Source organism: Coffea arabica, chromosome 4c (assembly GCF_036785885.1).
Source record: "Coffea arabica cultivar ET-39 chromosome 4c, Coffea Arabica ET-39 HiFi, whole genome shotgun sequence".
Taxonomy (NCBI): Eukaryota; Viridiplantae; Streptophyta; class Magnoliopsida; order Gentianales; family Rubiaceae; genus Coffea; species Coffea arabica.
The window spans coordinates 408,236-427,252 of record NC_092316.1 but is presented as its reverse complement, the minus strand read 5'-3'; the positions used below and the strand labels follow the sequence as shown (position 1 = coordinate 427,252).

The window sequence follows — 19,017 nt, the reverse complement described above, 5'->3', positions numbered from 1 at the left end:
TATTTTTTTTAGAGATTAGAAGAGGGAACCCAACCCCAGCCCAATAGCCAAACCCAAAAAAAAAAAAGAGAGAGAGAGAAAGAAATGCTAACACAGCAATCACTACTCTACGTACAATTATAACACATAAACCCGGGCCCCGCCGGGGGGGGGGGAGAGAGAGAGGGGCATGGGGTTGGTTGGGGGCATTTGTGATGGCGGGCGTGGGGCAAATATTTATACGAGGAAGCCCATCATTTTGTTTGCCTAGTGCCTACGCAGAGCACCGGAAAGACTGAAGAGAGAGAAAGAGAGGCGCGAGAAAAAGGAAAAAAAAAAAAAAAAGAGAGACAGCTCCGCACAACGAAGATGGCTTCCTCTGCAACAGCAGCAGCTGCAGCATTCATTTCTACGAAACTCATAACTCAGCAATCCTCGGACTTACCTCCTACTTCTGCTCCTACTCCTACTAGTAAGCTTTCCTTCCTTCCCACTCCCTCCAACAACTCTGCTTCCTTCAAACTCCTCTACGCCCCAAATAGAAATAGGTCCTCTCCTCCTGTTCTCAACGTTCTCAAAACCGCCGTTGAATCCGCCTCCATCTCCTTCTCCGACCCCACCCCTCGCCGTGATTCAATCCTTACCCCTCCCAAACCCACCATTCTTGTCTCCGAGAAGCTCGGAGAAGCCGGCCTCCAGCTCCTCCGCACCTTTGCCAACGTCGATTGCTCCTACAATCTGTCCCCCGACGACCTCTGCGCCAAGATCTCCCTCTGCGACGCCCTCATCGTCCGCAGTGGCACCAAAGTCACCCGACAGGTCTTCCAGGCTGCTCAGGGCCGTTTGAAGGTCGTCGGCCGTGCCGGTGTTGGAATTGACAATGTCGATCTGCAGGCTGCCACCGAATTCGGCTGCTTGGTCGTCAATGCCCCCACCGCCAACACCATTGCTGCCGCCGAGCATGGCATCGCCCTCCTTGCTTCCATGGCTCGCAATGTTCCTCAGGCTGATGCCTCCATGAAAGCTGGTAAACCAAAATTGTCAGTTTCATATGCAAAATTACTCGACTCTTGTGGAGTACTATTATTACGTATCATTCATTCATTCTTTCTTTCTTCTTCTTCTTTTTTTTTAAAAAAAAAAACATTTTCTTGGATCAGATCAGTTTTTAAAAACGCGGCTAAAATAGTTGTTGGATGGGATCGGATGTTTCTATCCGTCTTCTTCTTTTTGTATGGTAATAATAATATTTTTTTTTCCGTGCGTTGTGCTCAAGTTTTGGCTTACTCGGCAGCTACGTGCTGACAGACCGTTGGACATGTATTTTGGTGTAAATATATTAGCAGCTGTGGGTTTCTTGTACACTTGATACTCTCTTTTACTTTCCACGGCTGTTACTAGTAGGCTCAGTTTTTGATCCTGCAACATCAGAAGTTTATGATGTTTCACTCGTCAAACCTTCCTACTTCTCCATGTTGCTTCTTTTTTTTTTTTTTTTTCTGCCCTTCGCAGTTTTTAAGTTTTTGGTCTCCATGCTGTTGATAGTCGGAACGGACTTCTGTACAGAAGTTTGGGCTTATGCTCAGTTATTCTGACTACGAATTACCCCAAATCTGCGACAGCCTTCCAAGAGTATGAAATAAATACTTGGTGATATATGAAATAAGTACAATTTGTGCAAATTACTTGGTTTATCCCGATATTGTGGTTGTCAGCTATCAGCTGTTCTTTTAAGGGGAACTGGAGGATTTGCTTTTAGGTAGCATAAGCAGATTCACCAACTGTTATAGAACAACGTCGTGCCTTTAGTAAATTTTGCTGCCAATACAATGTCATATTTGCTCGGAATTCAAATTTGGTCTTCTACTATAAGGTTGGTATGACGGTTACGCTTGGACATATGTAGTTTAGAGCTTCAAATTGGAATTGAACAAGTTTGCAAAGCAATGTGATTTTCCAATACAGCATTTTATTGTAGTTAGATTTTACTTGAACGTGCAAAAACCATGATTTTTCCAGGAAAATGGCAGCGTAACAAGTACGTTGGTGTTTCACTGGTTGGGAAAACACTGGCTGTTATGGGATTTGGAAAAGTTGGTTCTGAAGTTGCAAGGCGTGCAAAAGGCCTTGGTATGAATGTTATTGCACATGACCCCTATGCCCCGGCAGATAGAGCCCGTGCCATTGGTGTGGATTTAGTCTCTTTCGATGAGGCAATTTCTACTGCGGACTTCATTTCACTTCACATGCCTCTTACTCCTGCTACTTCCAAGATATTTAATGACGAAACATTCTCAAAGATGAAGAAAGGAGCACGCATTATAAATGTTGCAAGGGGCGGTGTCATTGATGAAGACGCATTAGTTAGGGCCCTTGACAGCGGTACAGTTGCACAGGTATGCTCATCACGGTTTAACTCTTATTTCTTTTGGTTTTACAGGTTAGATTTTCCATATATCAACCTTTCAGATGTGACAGTCAAAGTTGGGTTAGCCTTCAGTTTGTACCCTTGTCAGTTACAAAAAGTTCTCTTAAGAGTGTGTTTTCCTTTGCTTGCGATATTATTTTGTATGACTTTAATCCAAACTCCGATGCTTCGTTCTACCACTCAGCCGTGGCTTTATCTTGGCATGCAACAGGCAGCACTTGATGTGTTCACAGAGGAGCCACCGCCAAAAGATAGTAAATTGGTGCAACATGAGAATGTCATTGTTACACCACATCTTGGAGCAAGCACAAAGGAAGCACAAGTATAGATTTCTGTTCTTTTGGGATTATTTTCAACTGTAAATTGACTGTCATTTCTTACTTTATCATCCTTTTAAACACATTCAGGAAGGCGTTGCAGTTGAAATAGCTGAGGCCGTTGTTGGTGCATTGAAAGGGGAACTTGCGGCAACTGCTGTTAATGCTCCTATGGTTCCTGCTGAGGTAATCACTTAAAGGCATTGATGTTTCTATGACCCTTATTTGTTGTCTTCCATTTGGCTGAGGTAATCACTAGAAGACATTGATGTTTCTATGACCCTCCTTCATTGTCTTCCGGTTGGCTGCTGTACTCAGGTGATGTCAGAGTTGGCTCCCTATGTTGTCTTAGCTGAGAAGTTAGGAAGACTAGCTGTGCAGTTAGTAGCTGGTGGGAGTGGCATCCAATCTGTGAAGGTCGTCTATAGATCAGCTCGGGACCCGGACAACTTGGATACCAGGCTTCTGAGGGCCATGATAGTGAAAGGCATTATAGAGCCAATATCCATCTCATTTGTAAACCTGGTAAATGCTGATTTCACAGCAAAACAGAAGGGCCTTCGGATTAGCGAGGAACGAGTCTTTGTTGACTCCTCTCCTGAGTACCCTGTCGACTCAATCCAAGTTCAAATTAGCAATGTTCAATCTAAATTTGCAAGCGCATTGTCAGAGACAGGAAATATTAGCATCGACGGCAAGGTGAAGTATGGAATCCCTCATTTAACAGGTGTGGGATCATTTAGTGTGGATGTTAGTTTGGAAGGGAATCTGATACTGTGCCGCCAAGTTGATCAACCCGGAATGATTGGGAGAGTTGGGAATATTCTTGGAGAGAGCAATGTCAATGTCAGCTTTATGAGCGTAGGAAGGACGGCTAAGAGGATAAAGGCAATCATGGCCATCGGAGTAGATGAAGAACCTGACAAGGATACCCTTAAGAAGGTGGGGGAAGTGCCTGCAGTTGAAGAGTTCGTGTTCCTTGAACTGTAGAGCGCTTTTGCTGGTGACATGTTTTGGTGTCTTTCTGAGGATTATTTTGAGAACAAAAGGTGACTGCTACTAAAACCATGTGTTGCGCTCCATCTACTTCCAGAAGGTGAGTTTTCACGGAAACCCTGTTGTAACTGTTCATAGGGATATAATTATCTGTAGCAAAATGTCAGGAAGTGATTGCTGTTGCTTTGTTTTCATTGTGGAACATCAATTGCGGTCTACTGCTGTATATTGGCTTGTATTTTGTGTTTTTTCTGTGGGGCGGGCCGCCCTTTCATAAATTTTCATGCATTCTGCTTCGTATTCAATCTTCATTTCATGATATGTGAACGAAATGTTCATTCAAGAAAATATTTAGATCTGACACACTACTGTTCTCCATTTAGCCTTTCCCAATCTGTGATCTAACTTGCGCTATATCTTATCAGTTAAACAATTCGATTCAACAACTATTGCAGGTGAGTTACCAACTTTGAGGTTCTATCAAGCTTCATTTAAATCCTTTCAGTTAGGATCATATGTTCCAAAGACATAGTCATAGTCAGCCACGATAGGTAGGATACCCCCAAATAACTCCGCGCCCCCCCCCTCCACCTCCGCCTCCACCTCCGTTACCATCACCATCACACCCCTCCTCTCTCTCTCTCTCTCTCTCTGCAAAAGGACAAGAAGAGCCAAAAAAAAAAAGCACCCTTGCTTCCTTCCAGGTTCTAACACCACTTTCTAAAACGTTTCGTAAGCTCTTTGTTCAAAACTCCAAATGTCATTCTTGTCCAGACTGCGCTTACAAAAAGGACTGGCATTTACCAAGTTGCAGCGGATGAAATGAACGTCAAGAAAACTTAACACATCCTAAAAGACACAATCGGATGATCAAGTGGAAAGGCACTACCATCTCTTCTTAAACTCCAAATCCATGGTCATCATTAGAGAACTACTACTCAAAACACAAACATGTTAAAATTTTTTTTAAGAGAACCTCAATCTTTCTTTCAACATCAACAATTATCTTTTGAGGAAATTACATGAAAGTGAAATTCGACTCAAGTAGTCCCAGCATCCCAAAAGAGGAAATACAACACTTAAACGAAAATAATAATGAGCCTAAAGATTATCCCTAATTGGCTAATGACGAAGGAGAAAACATAATAGGCAATTGAATTTGAAGCCATTGCCCAATTCATACAACAATTCTGGAAGATACAATTTGGCTTACCAGCTCATACTAAAAGTTAATAGCTGAGACATAAAGCTATGAATAAGAGAAAAGCTATTGAGTATCTAGAATACATCATCACTGAAAATAAACCATCCAAGTGCGCTGGTAGTAACTGAAACATTCACGAACATCTAGGCATCAAAGCCAGGAACATCATTTACCCCTGCAAAAAACGAAATGCAATATGAAATCAGCAAAATTCAAGAAAATGCAATGGTCTTATGTGTTTCAGGATAGCTTATTCTATACATGGGCTTCACGAGAGAGAGAGAGAGAGAGCTTAGCCATACGAGTTCATCATCAATGTGATATTGTCCCCCTTCAGAAGTATCCTCCCTAAACAAAGGCAATATAAACACCAGAGAAGTGATTCAAAGAAAGAAGCATGAAAAATCAGGTAAAGGATGGAAAAAAATGCACATTTCAGTTACAGACCCAATTGCTTCGTGGTCTTCTTCTTTATGTTGACTTCCTCAGCATCTTCCAGGACCAAATTCATGTACTCATCAAAACCCTGTCAAAATAAAGAACAAGAGCTGTAAGACACTAAATCAGCATTCCCTTCGACTGTAATATCTTGTGGAACAAAGGAGTAGAGATAAGATAATGCCGCAACAAAACCCCAAACGTAGGTGAAACTGGATAGATAACCTCAAGCAAGATTAGTAAATAATTTTAATAAAAAAAAAGGAAAAAGAAGGCTTACAATGATGCGGCCTTCAATCCTCAAATCCTTCTGCTCAAAGAGCCAAATCTGAATTCGAGCTTTCTGCCAAAGTCGAAAGAATGGACGTCACACTACTAACAAGTAATCCCCAACATGAACTTGTTTTTTGCAGGCTGAATATGAACAATTGACCAACAAAATATGCGTTTAATTACAAACAGTAAGAAGAAAAAGGAAGAAGATAACTTACGCTTTGAAGAAACCTGAATATCAGGTTCTGCATCCGCACCCAATTAGACCCCAAAAAAAATCAACTGTTCAGGCCAAAGCAAAAAAAAAAGGAAAGAACGAAGAAACGAAAGTGAGTTTGGAGTCAGTGACGACGTACGATAGGTTGGGTCATAATCCTCTGAACTTTGGTGCTAGCCATGGCTGCTGCTGCTGCTTCTTCCCGCTCAGTCGCCTTTCAACCAACCAGCTTTTGCCCTCTGCGCCCCGAAAACCCTAACCACAGACGGCTCCCCCGCTTTCTTCACTTCCTAAAGATGCCGATCAATAGACTCAGGTTTGGGCTGTGTTTTGTACACTTACTCTATTGGGCTCCTGGGCCTCTTTCAAACTTTTTCTGTAAGCCGTTGTTGTTTCCTTGGACGACATTTCTGCCAACGCCACCACACTTGCTTGATCATTCATAGTCCCCCTACGATTTTCATCAAATCTGTTATCTAAATAATTCTAATTCCCCCGCCAAAATAAAATGATAGCCTATTGCCATTTGTTTGGTGTATTTGGCCTCACTTAATTAATTGTGGTGCATGCACATTGAATTGTGTTTTCTAGATCTGTTCTCCGATTTTTGAGTGTGTTTGGATACGATGATATTATTTGGAATGACTATTGTAACACTTTTTTGTGATGTGATATATGCGAGATAAAAAATTGTGTCGAAAATTGTATTTGTGATGCAGGTAAATAATTTGGAGCCACATAAATTTAATATGCTCGTGCATATATTTGTTACATAAATTCAAGTCCACAACTGCTGCGCTGGCTGACAATAACAGAATTCCTAATCATTGATTTACAGTGATTTTATATTTTCATCAAACAATGTTGATAGTAAAATTTTATTTACAAACATCTTAGAGTCGAGTAGATGTTCTGATACAATTTAAATACAATAAGAGCTAAGTTTGACCCTTAAATAATAAACTTATCGAAAAAATCATTTAAAATAGGGAGAAAATTCCAAAAGGAACTTAGTATAGGAGCAGAAGTTAAAACAGACAAATTGTGAGAGGTCTAGTCGAAACTTCAAAAAGGAACCGGGTCTCCGGCTCTCAACAGTAATTCAACCAAAAAGTGGTTTGGTTGGGGTGTTGGGGAAAAGGAAAATTAGCAAACCGAGAAAGGAAAAAAGAAGAAGAGAGGAAGAAATCTCGAGCAAGTAGCACTACAAAATCCAAATCCATCGGAGAGTTGCGTTGCGTTGCGTTGGTGGTTTTGGTGGTGGTCCAGCACTAGCCGTCGTTGTCGTTGTCTTACCTTTGCCTGGGACCGCTAGGGTTTATTTCCGATCGACCTAATAGCGGAGAATCACAATTGCTTCTCAATTTCTTATGGCTGGTGCCGGAATTCACCCCTACCACCAGCAATGGCCTCCGGCCGCAGCTCCTCCTCCGCCTCCAGTCGCTGCTCCTCCTCCTCCACCCCCACCGCATCCTCACCCTGCTCCTATCCCCATGGATAATCATAACCGCCTTCCCATCGATGAGGTAAGATTTCCTTCGACGAATTATTACAGTAGCTGTGAAAGTGATTTAAAAAAAGGGGGTGAAACTTGAAACTTTTTGCTTCTCCCCTAAGGTTCGGACAATTTTCATATCTGGGCTGCCTGAGGACGTCAAGGAGAGAGAGCTGCAGAACCTACTGAGATGGTTGCCGGGATACGAGGCGTCTCAGGTCAACTTCAAAGGCGAACATCCCATGGGATTTGCCCTCTTTGCCACTCCTCAGCAAGCTATTGCTGCGAAGGATGCCCTTCGGGTAATTGCACCTCCAATTTCTTCTGTTATTCCTATTCTACTAGTTGATCCTTCTTTTTCTTTTTCTTCTTTTTCTTCTTTTTCTTTTTAAAACTGTTCTCCTTTTTGTTTTCTTGGGCAAATGATGTATATGGGCTACAGGATTTGGTTTTTGATGCCGAATCAAATTCGATATTGCACACTGAGATGGCCAAGAAGAATCTTTTTGTAAAGAGGGGTGAGTATTTTCCATCTAACTTCAGACATCAGTATTACGGTTCTGAAAGTGCAATTTTTCTCGCCATTTGGATATGTATTTTCTGTTTGTTCTGCAGGGATAGTTGCCGACTCAAATGCATATGATCAGAGTAAACGATTGCGAACTGGTGGTGATTATACGCACACAGGTTATTCAAGTCCATCTCTTTTTCATCCTCCTCCAGCACCTGTTTGGGGGCCCCATGGGTAAACTGCTTTTCTCGCTGCCTGTTTTTCCCTTGCACAGTTATTCTGTTGCATGGAAGCATGACTTCATGTGCATTATTTGGTCGAATATATGTTTGATGATTGTCCAAAGTTGCCTGTAGATATCAAATTTTGGTTTGCTGAGATTATGTTGTATGGCTTAGGTATATGGCTCCAGCCCCCCCACCATATGATCCATATGCTGGTTATCCTGTTGCTCCAGTACCAATGCCTGCTCCTGCCCCTGTTTCGGCTCCAAGCAGTTATGTACCTGTTCAGGTGACCTACATCTATATTCTGTTTTGATACATGTCTCTTAGTTTAGCAGTTTTGTTGTGTTCTAGACAGATAATATGGCTTGAATTTTGCACCCTGATAGTTTGTATCGTTGTTTTGTTTATATTCCATCTGCTTTCATACTATTGGATATATGTCAGGGTGAGGGAGCAAAGTCAAAATACCCGCCTGAAAGGGTTCAAAACCATAATATGTGTAGTTAGAAAGTCTCCTTGGCCAGCACGGCAAAGCATGACGAGTTCCAGAATCTTTGATTAATGTATAAAATGTCATTATTCAGAAAGCTGAATGTATAAAGCTCAATCAGACTACATTTTCTACTAAATTTTGGCTCCAATCCTAAGTCTGTCTCTTTTTAATGGTTAACTTTGTCTTTTGTCTTTTTTTGGGTTTGCATAAATCTTAGGGCATATGAAGAGAGGGCATTACTGGAAATTTTGATGTAGGGGAATTTAGTGCTTTCTTTTGCTTTTAGGTCAAAAAATAGTAATGATACACTTGTCTTTTATATGGGGGGAAGTCGTCATGAGTAGACATGGCCATGGTTTTAGAACTGCGGTTACAGTTCTAGAACTACTGGTTTCGGTTCCTTGGAATGGTGGAACCAAAACCGCACATTATGTGACAGTTCCCAGTAATGGGTTCTGAAACTTCCAGTTCTGGTTCCCGTTACGGTCCTGGTTTTGGTTCCAGTTCCTGTTCCTGTTGCAAGAATAATGTGACAATATATTTAAAATAAAGCATATGTGAAGAAAATAAATATAGAAGAAAGTAGGATTTTGATTTTATTATTATTATTGAATAAGGAATAGAAAAAATGATAGAAACTTCATGAAAAGTACAGCAAGGTGCCCATGAATGCGAATATGCCTGTCCTTCCCCCAGAAAAAAAGGGTAAAAGAGGAAGCTTATTGAAAGGTGGGTTATTGCAATTGCTTTTTGTATATTCATCACCTCGCACTATTGAATGGTAGTAACAATTTTAAATAGAAGACTAGATACAGGATTTTGGAGAAGTTAAGAATATTTCCAAGTTGGACAGCATGGACTTGGCTCAAGCTTTATTTTTTCTCAAATTTTTTAGATGGCTCTGGTTCTATTTTTAGAGAACTGGAACTGGAACCAGAATCGGATCCGTTACCTACGGTTCCTCTCCGGCTCTCAGTTTTGGTTCCAGTCTGGCGCGGTTCCCGGTTCTATTAATTTTTGAGTATTTTCTGTTCTTTATCTTCTTATGCTTCCCCTTTCTGAGGCAGTTCTGTTGCCGTCTTGTAGAACACTAAGGACAACCCGCCATGCAACACACTGTTCATTGGAAATCTTGGAGAGAACATAAATGAGGAAGAGCTCAGGGGTCTTTTCAGCGCGTATGCATCTTTTTCATTTTTTATTTCTCCTTGAGATGTTGAGAGAAGCGAAAATGTTTCTTCAGTGATACTAATTCATTTCTTGTGCTTTGTTTTGTATGACCATAGACAACCTGGTTTTAAGCAGATGAAGGTATTGAGGCAGGAAAGACACACAGTCTGCTTCATTGAGTTTGAAGTGAGTATCCGAGGATGCAATTGCTCTCTGATGCAATTCCTTGGTCTTATAGCTGTTTGCTTTTCTTAGATTGTCATTTGAGTTCTTGGTTTTGTTCTGCAGGATGTCAATAGTGCTACCAATGTGCATCATAATTTGCAGGGTGCTGTCATACCTAGCTCTGGTTCGGTTGGCATGCGGATCCAATATCCTTTGTATATGACTTTTTCTGGACTTAGTTTGCATGCGTGTCTCTACTATGTGTGGCCGTACACACTCTGACATCCTCATTCTCTCTCTAGATTTATATCAACATTTTCTTGCTTTCTTAATCTAGCTAGTTACATAGTTTTGTGTCTCCTTTTATCCTGGCCATTGTTTTTCTCTTAATATTAGAAACGTATTCCAAGAACCCATTTGGGAGAAGGAAGGATTCCAACCATCCAGCAGTTGCTTCCGGTGCTAATGGAGCCGTGCCAACTATGACCTACCAGTAGCTGACTGGCTGGAAGGGGATGTATTCTGTTCTTTATGCTCTGAGCAAAACAAACCACTACATATGATAGGATGCATCGTGCAGCTGTTGCATGCATCCATTTTGTCATCAAGTCATCAGCATTAGCATCTTACATGTTAATGAATGCACGAAATGGTCTCATGAACATATTGTTGGGCCATGTTATATTTTGCTTATGCAGGACATATGCATTCCGGCAATGCTATCTTAGAATGATTCTTAGCTTGATTAGGACTTTTGTTTCTATATATTATGTTAAGGGTGCATGGGATTGTAGCTGTTGAATCTTATGGTTTTCACTCCTCAACTCTTTACAATGTCAGGAATGCTTTTCTTTTACACATGTTGCCTTGCAAACCAATTTTCTCCATGTCATCAATATGTATTATAGATCCCATGGATACCACATGCCATGCCATGTCACAATGAACTGAGGCTCATCCCCAGGCACAATCATCATGACATGGAAATTTTAGAAACCCATATCATAAGTCATGATAATTATACTCAGATCACGTTGCTGTCACTAGCATCTTTCGATAAAGGCTTAAGCTTAAGATAAGTTCATTAGCTCTCTGACGCTCTTGGCGTCCAGGCTTTGCATGATGAGCAAATCCAAGAATCTGGAATGTTGTCCATTCTATTGTTGTTATGCAGGGTCAATTGTTGCTGGAGCTGCTGTTCATTTTGGTGATCTGCTCTAGTTGCTGGATACCAGAACTCCAGTAGGACAGTCTGATTCTAGACGTTTGAGGTTGGCATCTGGTTGAGTAGTTGTTTTTACGTGGCTGGAAGTTGGCTCTGAGCTTAGGAGGCCTTCCCAGCTCTCTGCCTGCAACTTGTTTGAAGTCTAGCGCAGTGAAGTGAGGGAGGGAGGGAGGGAGAATATTGAAACAAGAAAGATTTGAAGTATATATCTACCCTAGCAATAAATGTTGGACGTTTGTGTTCGTTGCCCCGCTTATTTTCTTTTGTTTTAGCCCTGTGATTGTAAAATTTCAGGTTTTGTAGATCAACGTCTCTTGTAATTGATCTCATGTCTCGACTCAAAAAGTTTGGGCAAAGTGCGGCGCTGCGCTTTGTGTAGTCTGAGTTATCCGTGTGCCCTGATGTATAGCATGCAAGGAGGCTGGGAAGGATTTCTTCCTCCCCTACCTCTGTCTGTCGTGGGTCTAAACGTTGAAGATACCCTAAAACCAAACGACGTCAGATGACCTTTTTGGGTTCCTGATCGACTGTGGCCCTTCGTCGTCGGTTGGTGTAAACTGCCTAATCTAGATTTCACATTAGCTAACTAGATGTTCTCATTTTGATCTTGATTTTATAGTTAGCTTGGGGAAAAGTTTATAGTATTGAGAATCAACAATAATAATATTTTACTCGAATGGTTTCTGAAACAGTACAATTTGGGCTGTCTGAAGCAATTCTCTAATAAGTTTGGTAGAGTAATAAATGCTTTTCTGCAGGCGCAGGAGTGAAAGATCATCTCCTACGATTTCAGACAGAATCACTGACTGACTACTGAATCCTTTTTGAGTTATTCCCAAAGTTAAAAAAATTTGGTGGTCTTTGGGTGGGTTTTGTTGGTGTGTGTGAGAAATGATGGATCCTGTGGCTGTGAGTGATGTGCCTACTTCCACCGCGCGGGATGAGGTGGAAAATGCGAGGAAGAGTTTCAGCGGGAGCTGTAGTGGGTTGGAACTTTTTAACCCACAACCACTACTCTTCTAAATAAATGTGAAACACCACCCCGTTTACCACGTCTTCTTTTATGACTGACTGATTGCTGCTTCGTTTTGTTTGAAAGGTTTTGCTCCTGGGGAAAAAGAGAGTAAAAAGGAAAGAAATCAGTCCGCGGCCGCGCACGTCAACAGAATCCCCCTTCCTTCACTTCACGAAGACTCACTCTGGTTGGTGTATGAAACCGAGTAAGAAGAGGTGCTGTGCTGCTTCCCCTCTTCTCCACTTTACTTCTTATCGTTCAAGCTCTCCACTTTGGTCGCGTCCTATTTGTAGTCTACTCTCTTTAATTGTGATTGGCTTTGCCAAAGGTTTTGCGCTTTTTTAGTGTGAGTGATTGACGAGTCATTTTCAGCAGCCCAAATCCAAATTTCTAGTTTGGACTTTGGCATCCGAAGGTTGCGTCAGAAGTTGATCCCCCATTTTCCAGGAATTGAGCATAAAATACTTTTCCGATTTGTTTTTTTAGCCCTAGTTCTAACACCGATACTATTGTGGGTGGGTAACACCAACTAACGATGTTGATTTCATCTTCAAAAAGTTACAAGTACGGTTGTTGTGTGGTTGGGTGGATGGCAATGGCACACAGTTCCTGCAAGCTCATTCTCCAGTTCCATTACCAAATTCGTATGGTAATGAAATATAGAAACTGTTTCTGCCTATTTGATTTCTCCCAAGTAACCAAAATAGGGCCCTAGTCGTAATTGTGAGAAGGTGGAGAAAAGAGGACGAAGACAGGATTGTTAAAAAAAAAAAATAAAAATAATAATAATTAAATTGGGTGGCCCGCATGGCATGGTCACTGGTGGGTTAAATTAATAGGAGCACCGTCTTGTCACCAATTGACGGATCCTTTCTTGTATTGTTTTTGGGCCGATTTAACTGTTAACTCTCGTGATTAGTCTAATTAAGTGTGGGTGAGTTTATTTCAGTTTATGAAAAAAGAGGAAGTTGGGTCAGGGACTGTGTTGTCTGTCAGTCTTCCCGTTTTGAGTGAGTCGTTTAGTAGTTGCTGTCTTTGATACGCTTAATAATAATATACTCCCTCTGTCTCATTTTGATAGTTCTGTTTCTTTTTTTACACAATTTAAGAAAAAGTAGTTAATTTTGTTAGAAAAGTAAATTTAGATTGCTATTTTTCTAAAATATCCTCACATTAAATATGGTACAATTTTATGGGAACTGGAATTGATGGTAAAAAAAGAATCAACTCTCATTAAATGGGGTAGGTTTATAGTAACAACTACTTACATTGAATAAGGGTATTTTAGAAAAATTAAAATACAATTACATTTTTCAATTGAAAAGTGGACTATAATTTGGGACAGATGAAAAAGGAATAGAGGACTATTAAAGTGGGACGGAGGGAGTATTATATTATTCTATCCTAAATTCCTAATACTACTAATAAAAAAAAGTTCCTCCTGACCAACAACACAAACAGAAACACTAGTGGTAGGAAGGTATGGTCTGTCCACTAGCAGTCCTACTAGTAGTCCGTCCGTTAACTCCTATAAAAATAAACAACCCAACCTCCTTCCTCTCATTCACCTCAATGCTCTCTTCTGCCACTGCTGCTGGGGCCGAAGCCTCGTAATATTCATGACCGCCCACCGCCCCCCTTTTCTTCCACCTCATCTGCTTGCTTGCTACTCAAAACGCCAATGCTTTCTTCCCACCACCCTCCTCCTCATCACTCTTCTTCCTCTTTCCACTTGGGGTCATGTATTCTAGTAAGCTTCCCGCCGCATTCATCTTTGCAATCATTTTTCCTCCTCGTCCTTCCTCTTCTTCTTGTCTTTTCAGGGTAACTATTTAATTCTCGATAATTCCCTACCGTTTCTGTCGTCTCTTCCCGTAGCTTTTCTGCCTTCTTTTTCGTTTTTTGGGATAAAAAGGGAAGCGAAGACAGAAAAAAAAAAAAAAAAAAAAAGGATGGCAATATTTGCTGTGATTCGTTTGCTGCGTTTCTTGTGCTTGTCCGCATCTGTATATGCCGTATCTGCTCTCAATTCAGATGGAACCGCTCTCTTGTCACTTCTTAGGCATTGGACGCTTACCCCTCCTTCCATCAAATCTACCTGGAATGCTTCCCATCCCACCCCTTGCTCTTCTTGGGTTGGAGTCCAATGCCACCCCCGTCATCAATTCTTCGTGGTTTCTTTGAATCTTTCCGGCTATGGCATTTCTGGCCAATTGGGACCTGAAATTTCTCTTTTATATCACTTGACCGTACTTGACTTGAGCTTCAACGCCTTTTCTGGTTCAATTCCTTCCCAACTAGGAAACTCCACTCGTCTCCAGCACTTGGATCTCTCTTCCAACAACTTCAGTGGACGACTACCTCTCGCCCTCGGCAACTTGAACCGTCTTTCCTACTTAAGCCTCTACGACAATTCTCTGACTGCTACCCTACCCCGCTCCTTGTTTTCCATCCCAGCCCTTCACACCGTTTACCTCAGCACCAATCGACTGACGGGCACCATCCCATCCAATGTTGGAAACGCCAGCGAGCTTGTGTCTCTGTGGCTCTACGGAAATCAGTTGTCAGGGACCATTCCGCCCTCCATAGCAAACTGCACTTCCTTGCAAGAACTCTATTTGGGTGACAACCAGTTGGTTGGATCATTACCGGACGCTCTCGACAGTCTTGAGCACCTGGTTTATTTCGATGTAAGCAGCAACATGCTCCAGGGCAACGTTCCTTTCGTTTCCGGGAACTGCAAAGAGATGGACACATTTGTTTTCTCTTTCAACAACTTCACGGGAAGCATTCCACCAGCTTTGGGAAATTGCAGCAGCCTAACACAATTTGCTGCTGTCAGTTGTGCCTTAACCGGCCCAATTCCTCCCTCTTTTGCCCAACTAGGAAACCTGATGAATCTTTATCTCTCGGACAACAGGCTGTCAGGAGAAATTCCACCGGAGCTGGGACGGTGCGCGTCCTTGGTTGATCTGCGGATAGAGGAAAACCAACTAGTAGGCCAAATTCCAGTTGAGCTAGAAAAGCTCAGCCAGCTGCAGAGCCTGTTTCTCTATACCAACCATTTGACTGGCGAAATCCCTCTTGGTATATGGAAGATTCAAAGCCTTCAGAATCTTCTAGTTTATCAAAACAATCTGTCTGGGGACATACCCATCGAAATCACCGAACTAAAGCAGTTAAGGAACCTGTCTCTGTTCGGAAACCAGTTTACTGGAGTTATACCTCAAGGACTGGGAATTAACAGCACCTTAGTGCAAATAGATTTAACTAGTAACCGATTCACGGGGCCCATTCCTCCGAATCTTTGCTTTGGAAATCAGTTGAGGAAGCTGAACTTGGGCCAAAATGATTTTCGAGGCAGCATTCCGCCTGGCGTCGGAAGCTGTTCTAATTTAACGAGACTGATTCTCAAACAGAATCATCTCACTGGCATCATTCCTGACTTTGTAGAGAATCCCAGTCTTGTGTACATAAACCTCTGCAGCAATAACTTGAGTGGGGAAATACCTATAAGCTTGGCGAATCTAACAAAAGTTACCTCTATTGACCTATCCATGAATAAACTCTCTGGGCCTATACATCCCGAGCTAGGAAGACTTGTGGAGCTTCAGGCCTTAGATCTATCTCACAACAGTTTGGAAGGTGAATTGCCATTTCAACTTTCCAACTGCGAAAAGCTCTCGGAACTTGAAGTCAGTAATAACTTGTTATATGGCTCGATTCCAGCCAGTTTTAGGAGCCTGACAGAGTTATCAACCTTGGGTCTGAGTGAGAATAGATTTGCGGGTGATATCCCAGTTTTTCTGTTTGAATTCGAAAGGCTCTCAACACTGCATCTTGGAGGAAATTCATTTGGCGGAAGCATTCCGGCATCAGTTGGATCACCGCAGGCTGGTGAAAATATGAGGTCGTTGAATTTGAGCAGTAACAGATTAATGGGTCAAGTTCCTCCTGAGCTCGGGAGATTAGACATGCTGGAAGATCTGGATGTATCTTCCAACAATCTATCGGGAAGCTTAGGGGTCCTTGATAACATGCACTCATTGGTGTTCATAAACGTCTCCCACAATCATTTTGCTGGTCCAGTACCTGCAACATTACTCAAGCACCTGAACTCGTCTCCTTCTTCATTTGAAGGAAACTTGGGTCTTTGCGTCAATTGTCTTTCAGGTGGCAGCTCGAGTTGTACGGAGAAGAGTTTCTTGAGACCTTGCACTATTCAATCGGAGAATAAAAGAGGCCGCAGCAAAGTAGGAACGGTAATGATAGCGCTGGGGTCATCATTACTTTGCATCTCACTACTCGGTGGGCTTGCTTACATGTTCCTGCGGAGGAAAGGACCTAAACTGCAAAATGCAATTGCTGCTGAAGGAGGTGCTTCTTCGCTGCTCAATGAAATAATGGAAGCCACGGAGAACCTGAGTGGTAAGTACGTGATTGGGAGGGGCGCGCATGGAACGGTGTACAAGGCTTCATTGGGCTCAGGTAGAGTGTATGCCGTAAAGAAGGTTGCGTCGGCGGGAAGTAGGGGTGGAAGCAAAAGTATGATCAGAGAAATTCAGACGATTGGAGCTGTAAGGCACCGGAATCTTGTCAAGTTGGAAGAATTCTGGTTTAGAAAGGACTATGGCTTGATTTTGTACAACTACATGAAGAATGGAAGCCTGCACGACGTTCTTCACGAGCGGAATCCACCTCTTCAATTGGAGTGGAGCATTCGTTATAAGATAGCGCTCGGCACCGCTCAAGGACTATCATATCTTCATTTTGACTGCGATCCCGCGATAGTGCACAGAGACATTAAGCCTATGAACATACTGTTGGATTCTGAATGGGAGCCTCATATATCCGATTTCGGGCTTGCCAAGCTTCTCGATGAACAACAAGCTGCTTCCATGTCATGCAGCGCAGTTATTGGAACTGTCGGGTATATAGCACCAGGTAATTAATGTAATGTGTTTGTGCCATTGCCATTTGCCAAACTCTATAGATTGTGTTGATTTTTTTTTTAACACAGGGTACTAACTGGTGGTTGTGGTATTTTGACAATTTTGACAGAGAATGCATTCACAACAACAAAGAGCAAGGAGTCGGACGTGTATAGTTATGGGGTCGTTCTGCTGGAGTTGATAACTAGGAAGAAGCCACTGCTAGATCCTTCTCGTTCATTCAACGACGGGGAAGGGGAAGAAGACCTTGTGAGCTGGGTTCGGTCAGTTTGGAATGAAGCGGAAGAAATCAAGGATGCAGTTGATCCAGGGCTTTTGGATGAATTTATAGATTCGAGTGTCATGGAGCAGGCTACCAATGTTCTTTTAGTGGCATTGAGATGCACGGCGAAGGAGCCGAGCAAAAGGCCTTCAATGAGAGATGTAGTGAAGCAGCTCACAGATGCATACCCCATTTCTACTTCTTCTTCTAGAACCAAATCAAATCTATTATGTAGTTATAGAAACTAAACTGACTCCCCACATCCCATTGAGTAGTAGTGTTCATAATCGGTGGATGTTTTTGTTCTTGTTTTTGTTTGAGCAGACTCAGAATGAACCCAGTTTTGTATTGAGAGGACCAAGGATGGAGTGGTGGCAGAGAAAGAGGTAATTGTTACTCTCCACTCACTGCTCCAACGACCAAACTCAAATTACCGGCACACAAGGTTGTACTTCTTCAGAAGAAGAAGTACGACCTGTTTGGTTTAGTTAATGTGTCGTCTTCCATTCAAACTTCAATAATTTACGACCTGTATTAGCATTTTTTTTTTTTTTTTTTTTTTTGGGGAAAGAGCTGCAACGTCAAATACGGACGGATGGAAACTGTGGGGACCGCGGGACGGGAATGGCCACCTAAATTTTAGGGTTAATTACATTTACCTCCCTTGAGGTTTGACCAAATAACGAATCGATCCCTGAGATTTGAACAAATAACAGTCCACCCTTTGAATAACTAGACATTTAACAATTACCTACCTGCTATTAAGAGATGTTAGTGATTCTACTTGACATCAAGAAAAAGAAAAGGGTTAATTTCATTTACCTCCCTTGAGATTTGACTAAATAACGAATTGATCCCTGAGATTTGGACAAATATATTATTTTAATTTTTATAAATTTGTTTAAATATAAAAAATTGATTAAATAGCACATTAAATACAAAACCTGTCAATTTTCTATAAAGAGTTGGTATGTTATAGGTAATTTCTTTTTTTTTTTTTAACTTTCACATATTTAATTTATGTTAAATACAAAACATACTAGTTTTTCTTTGGGCGCTATTTAACCAATTTTTTTCACAAAAAACTGGTACAAAATATACTACAAAACCTGCCAATTTTTTCATAAAGAGTTGGTATGTTATGCGCTATTTAACCAATTTTTCATATTTAAGACTCAAAATTTCAAATACGTTATTTTAATTTTCGTAAATTTCAAATACGTTATTTAGTGATTCTACTTGACATTAGGAAAAAGAAAACTTGGAATGATGAAATTGCCTTTATTGTATCCAACTGTTATCAAGATTAATTATAGTTTCGAAAATACCCTTGTATTAAAAAATATATATATAATATTGGGATTCTAATTCTTTATCATTCACATCCCAATCACGTTTGACTTGCTTACCTTTATCTGTACAAAAAGAGAGAAGAAAAAGACTTCCCTATTTTTTCCCGGGTTTAACGAGCAAAAACTTCAAGATAAATTGGTTAAATAGCGTCCAAAGGAAAACTAGTATATTTTGTATTTAACATAAATTAAATATGTGAAAGTTAAAAAAAAAAAAAGAAATTACCTATAACATACCAGCTCTTTATGGAAAACTGGCAAGTTTTGTATTTAATGCGCTATTTAACCAATTTTTCAT

The 19,017-nt window shown here is 41.3% G+C and overlaps 4 protein-coding genes across 6 annotated transcripts; 3 read left to right on the top strand and 1 right to left on the bottom strand.

The window, feature by feature from the left end:
* The first annotated feature begins 249 nt into the window (after positions 1-249).
* On the top strand, positions 250-4,025 carry LOC113739566 (D-3-phosphoglycerate dehydrogenase 1, chloroplastic-like). The gene is made up of 5 exons (XM_027266816.2): positions 250-1,006; positions 1,999-2,375; positions 2,619-2,729; positions 2,815-2,910; positions 3,043-4,025. Exons 1-5 carry the CDS (start codon positions 349-351, stop codon positions 3,712-3,714), a joined length of 1,914 nt encoding a protein of 637 aa, XP_027122617.2. The 5' UTR covers positions 250-348; the 3' UTR covers positions 3,715-4,025.
* Positions 4,026-4,853: 828 nt separating this feature from the next.
* On the bottom strand, positions 4,854-6,134 carry LOC113738541 (uncharacterized). 3 transcript variants are annotated; one of them, XM_027265775.2, is made up of 6 exons: positions 5,992-6,134; positions 5,854-5,880; positions 5,643-5,705; positions 5,372-5,450; positions 5,227-5,272; positions 4,854-5,099 (listed from the first exon to the last, which is right to left on the bottom strand). In XM_027265775.2, exons 1-6 carry the CDS (start codon positions 6,031-6,033, stop codon positions 5,090-5,092), a joined length of 267 nt encoding a protein of 88 aa, XP_027121576.1. In that variant the 5' UTR covers positions 6,034-6,134; the 3' UTR covers positions 4,854-5,089. The 3 variants fall into 3 exon arrangements, with proteins under 3 accessions (XP_027121576.1, XP_071901258.1, XP_027121577.1); XM_027265776.2 differs by having other exon boundaries at positions 4,855-5,099; positions 5,186-5,272; XM_072045157.1 differs by lacking the exon at positions 5,854-5,880 and having other exon boundaries at positions 5,992-6,132.
* Positions 6,135-6,182: 48 nt separating this feature from the next.
* LOC113739567 (uncharacterized) lies at positions 6,183-11,526 on the top strand. Its single transcript, XM_027266818.2, has 9 exons — positions 6,183-7,378; positions 7,470-7,649; positions 7,790-7,865; positions 7,963-8,092; positions 8,257-8,371; positions 9,665-9,756; positions 9,865-9,934; positions 10,037-10,119; positions 10,314-11,526. The coding sequence occupies exons 1-9, from the start codon at positions 7,223-7,225 to the stop codon at positions 10,408-10,410; spliced, it is 999 nt and encodes a 332-aa protein (XP_027122619.1). The 5' UTR covers positions 6,183-7,222; the 3' UTR covers positions 10,411-11,526.
* A 2,382-nt stretch (positions 11,527-13,908) lies between these two features.
* LOC113738455 (uncharacterized) lies at positions 13,909-17,854 on the top strand. Its single transcript, XM_027265660.2, has 2 exons — positions 13,909-17,097; positions 17,215-17,854. The coding sequence occupies exons 1-2, from the start codon at positions 14,106-14,108 to the stop codon at positions 17,613-17,615; spliced, it is 3,393 nt and encodes a 1,130-aa protein (XP_027121461.2). The 5' UTR covers positions 13,909-14,105; the 3' UTR covers positions 17,616-17,854.
* Positions 17,855-19,017: the final 1,163 nt, after the last annotated feature.

Excerpts from the sequence above, each read along its gene's own strand:
- LOC113739566 (XM_027266816.2), top strand. The coding sequence starts at position 349 with ATGGCTTCCTCTGCAACAGCAGCAGCTGCAGCATTCATTTCTACGAAA. Across the intron at positions 2,376-2,618 it reads ACAGCGGTACAGTTGCACAG|GCAGCACTTGATGTGTTCAC; the intron begins GTATGCTCATCA and ends GGCATGCAACAG. Across the intron at positions 2,730-2,814 it reads CAAGCACAAAGGAAGCACAA|GAAGGCGTTGCAGTTGAAAT; the intron begins GTATAGATTTCT and ends AAACACATTCAG.
- LOC113738541 (XM_027265775.2), bottom strand. The coding sequence starts at position 6,033 with ATGGCTAGCACCAAAGTTCAGAGGATTATGACCCAACCTATC. Across the intron at positions 5,451-5,642 it reads GGATTGAAGGCCGCATCATT|GGTTTTGATGAGTACATGAA; the intron begins GTAAGCCTTCTT and ends TTATTTTGACAG. Across the intron at positions 5,273-5,371 it reads GAAGACCACGAAGCAATTGG|GGAGGATACTTCTGAAGGGG; the intron begins GTCTGTAACTGA and ends GCCTTTGTTTAG.
- LOC113739567 (XM_027266818.2), top strand. The coding sequence starts at position 7,223 with ATGGCTGGTGCCGGAATTCACCCCTACCACCAGCAATGGCCTCCGGCC. Across the intron at positions 7,379-7,469 it reads ACCGCCTTCCCATCGATGAG|GTTCGGACAATTTTCATATC; the intron begins GTAAGATTTCCT and ends TTCTCCCCTAAG. Across the intron at positions 8,093-8,256 it reads CCTGTTTGGGGGCCCCATGG|GTATATGGCTCCAGCCCCCC; the intron begins GTAAACTGCTTT and ends TGTATGGCTTAG.
- LOC113738455 (XM_027265660.2), top strand. The coding sequence starts at position 14,106 with ATGGCAATATTTGCTGTGATTCGTTTGCTGCGTTTCTTGTGCTTGTCC. Across the intron at positions 17,098-17,214 it reads TGTCGGGTATATAGCACCAG|AGAATGCATTCACAACAACA; the intron begins GTAATTAATGTA and ends CAATTTTGACAG.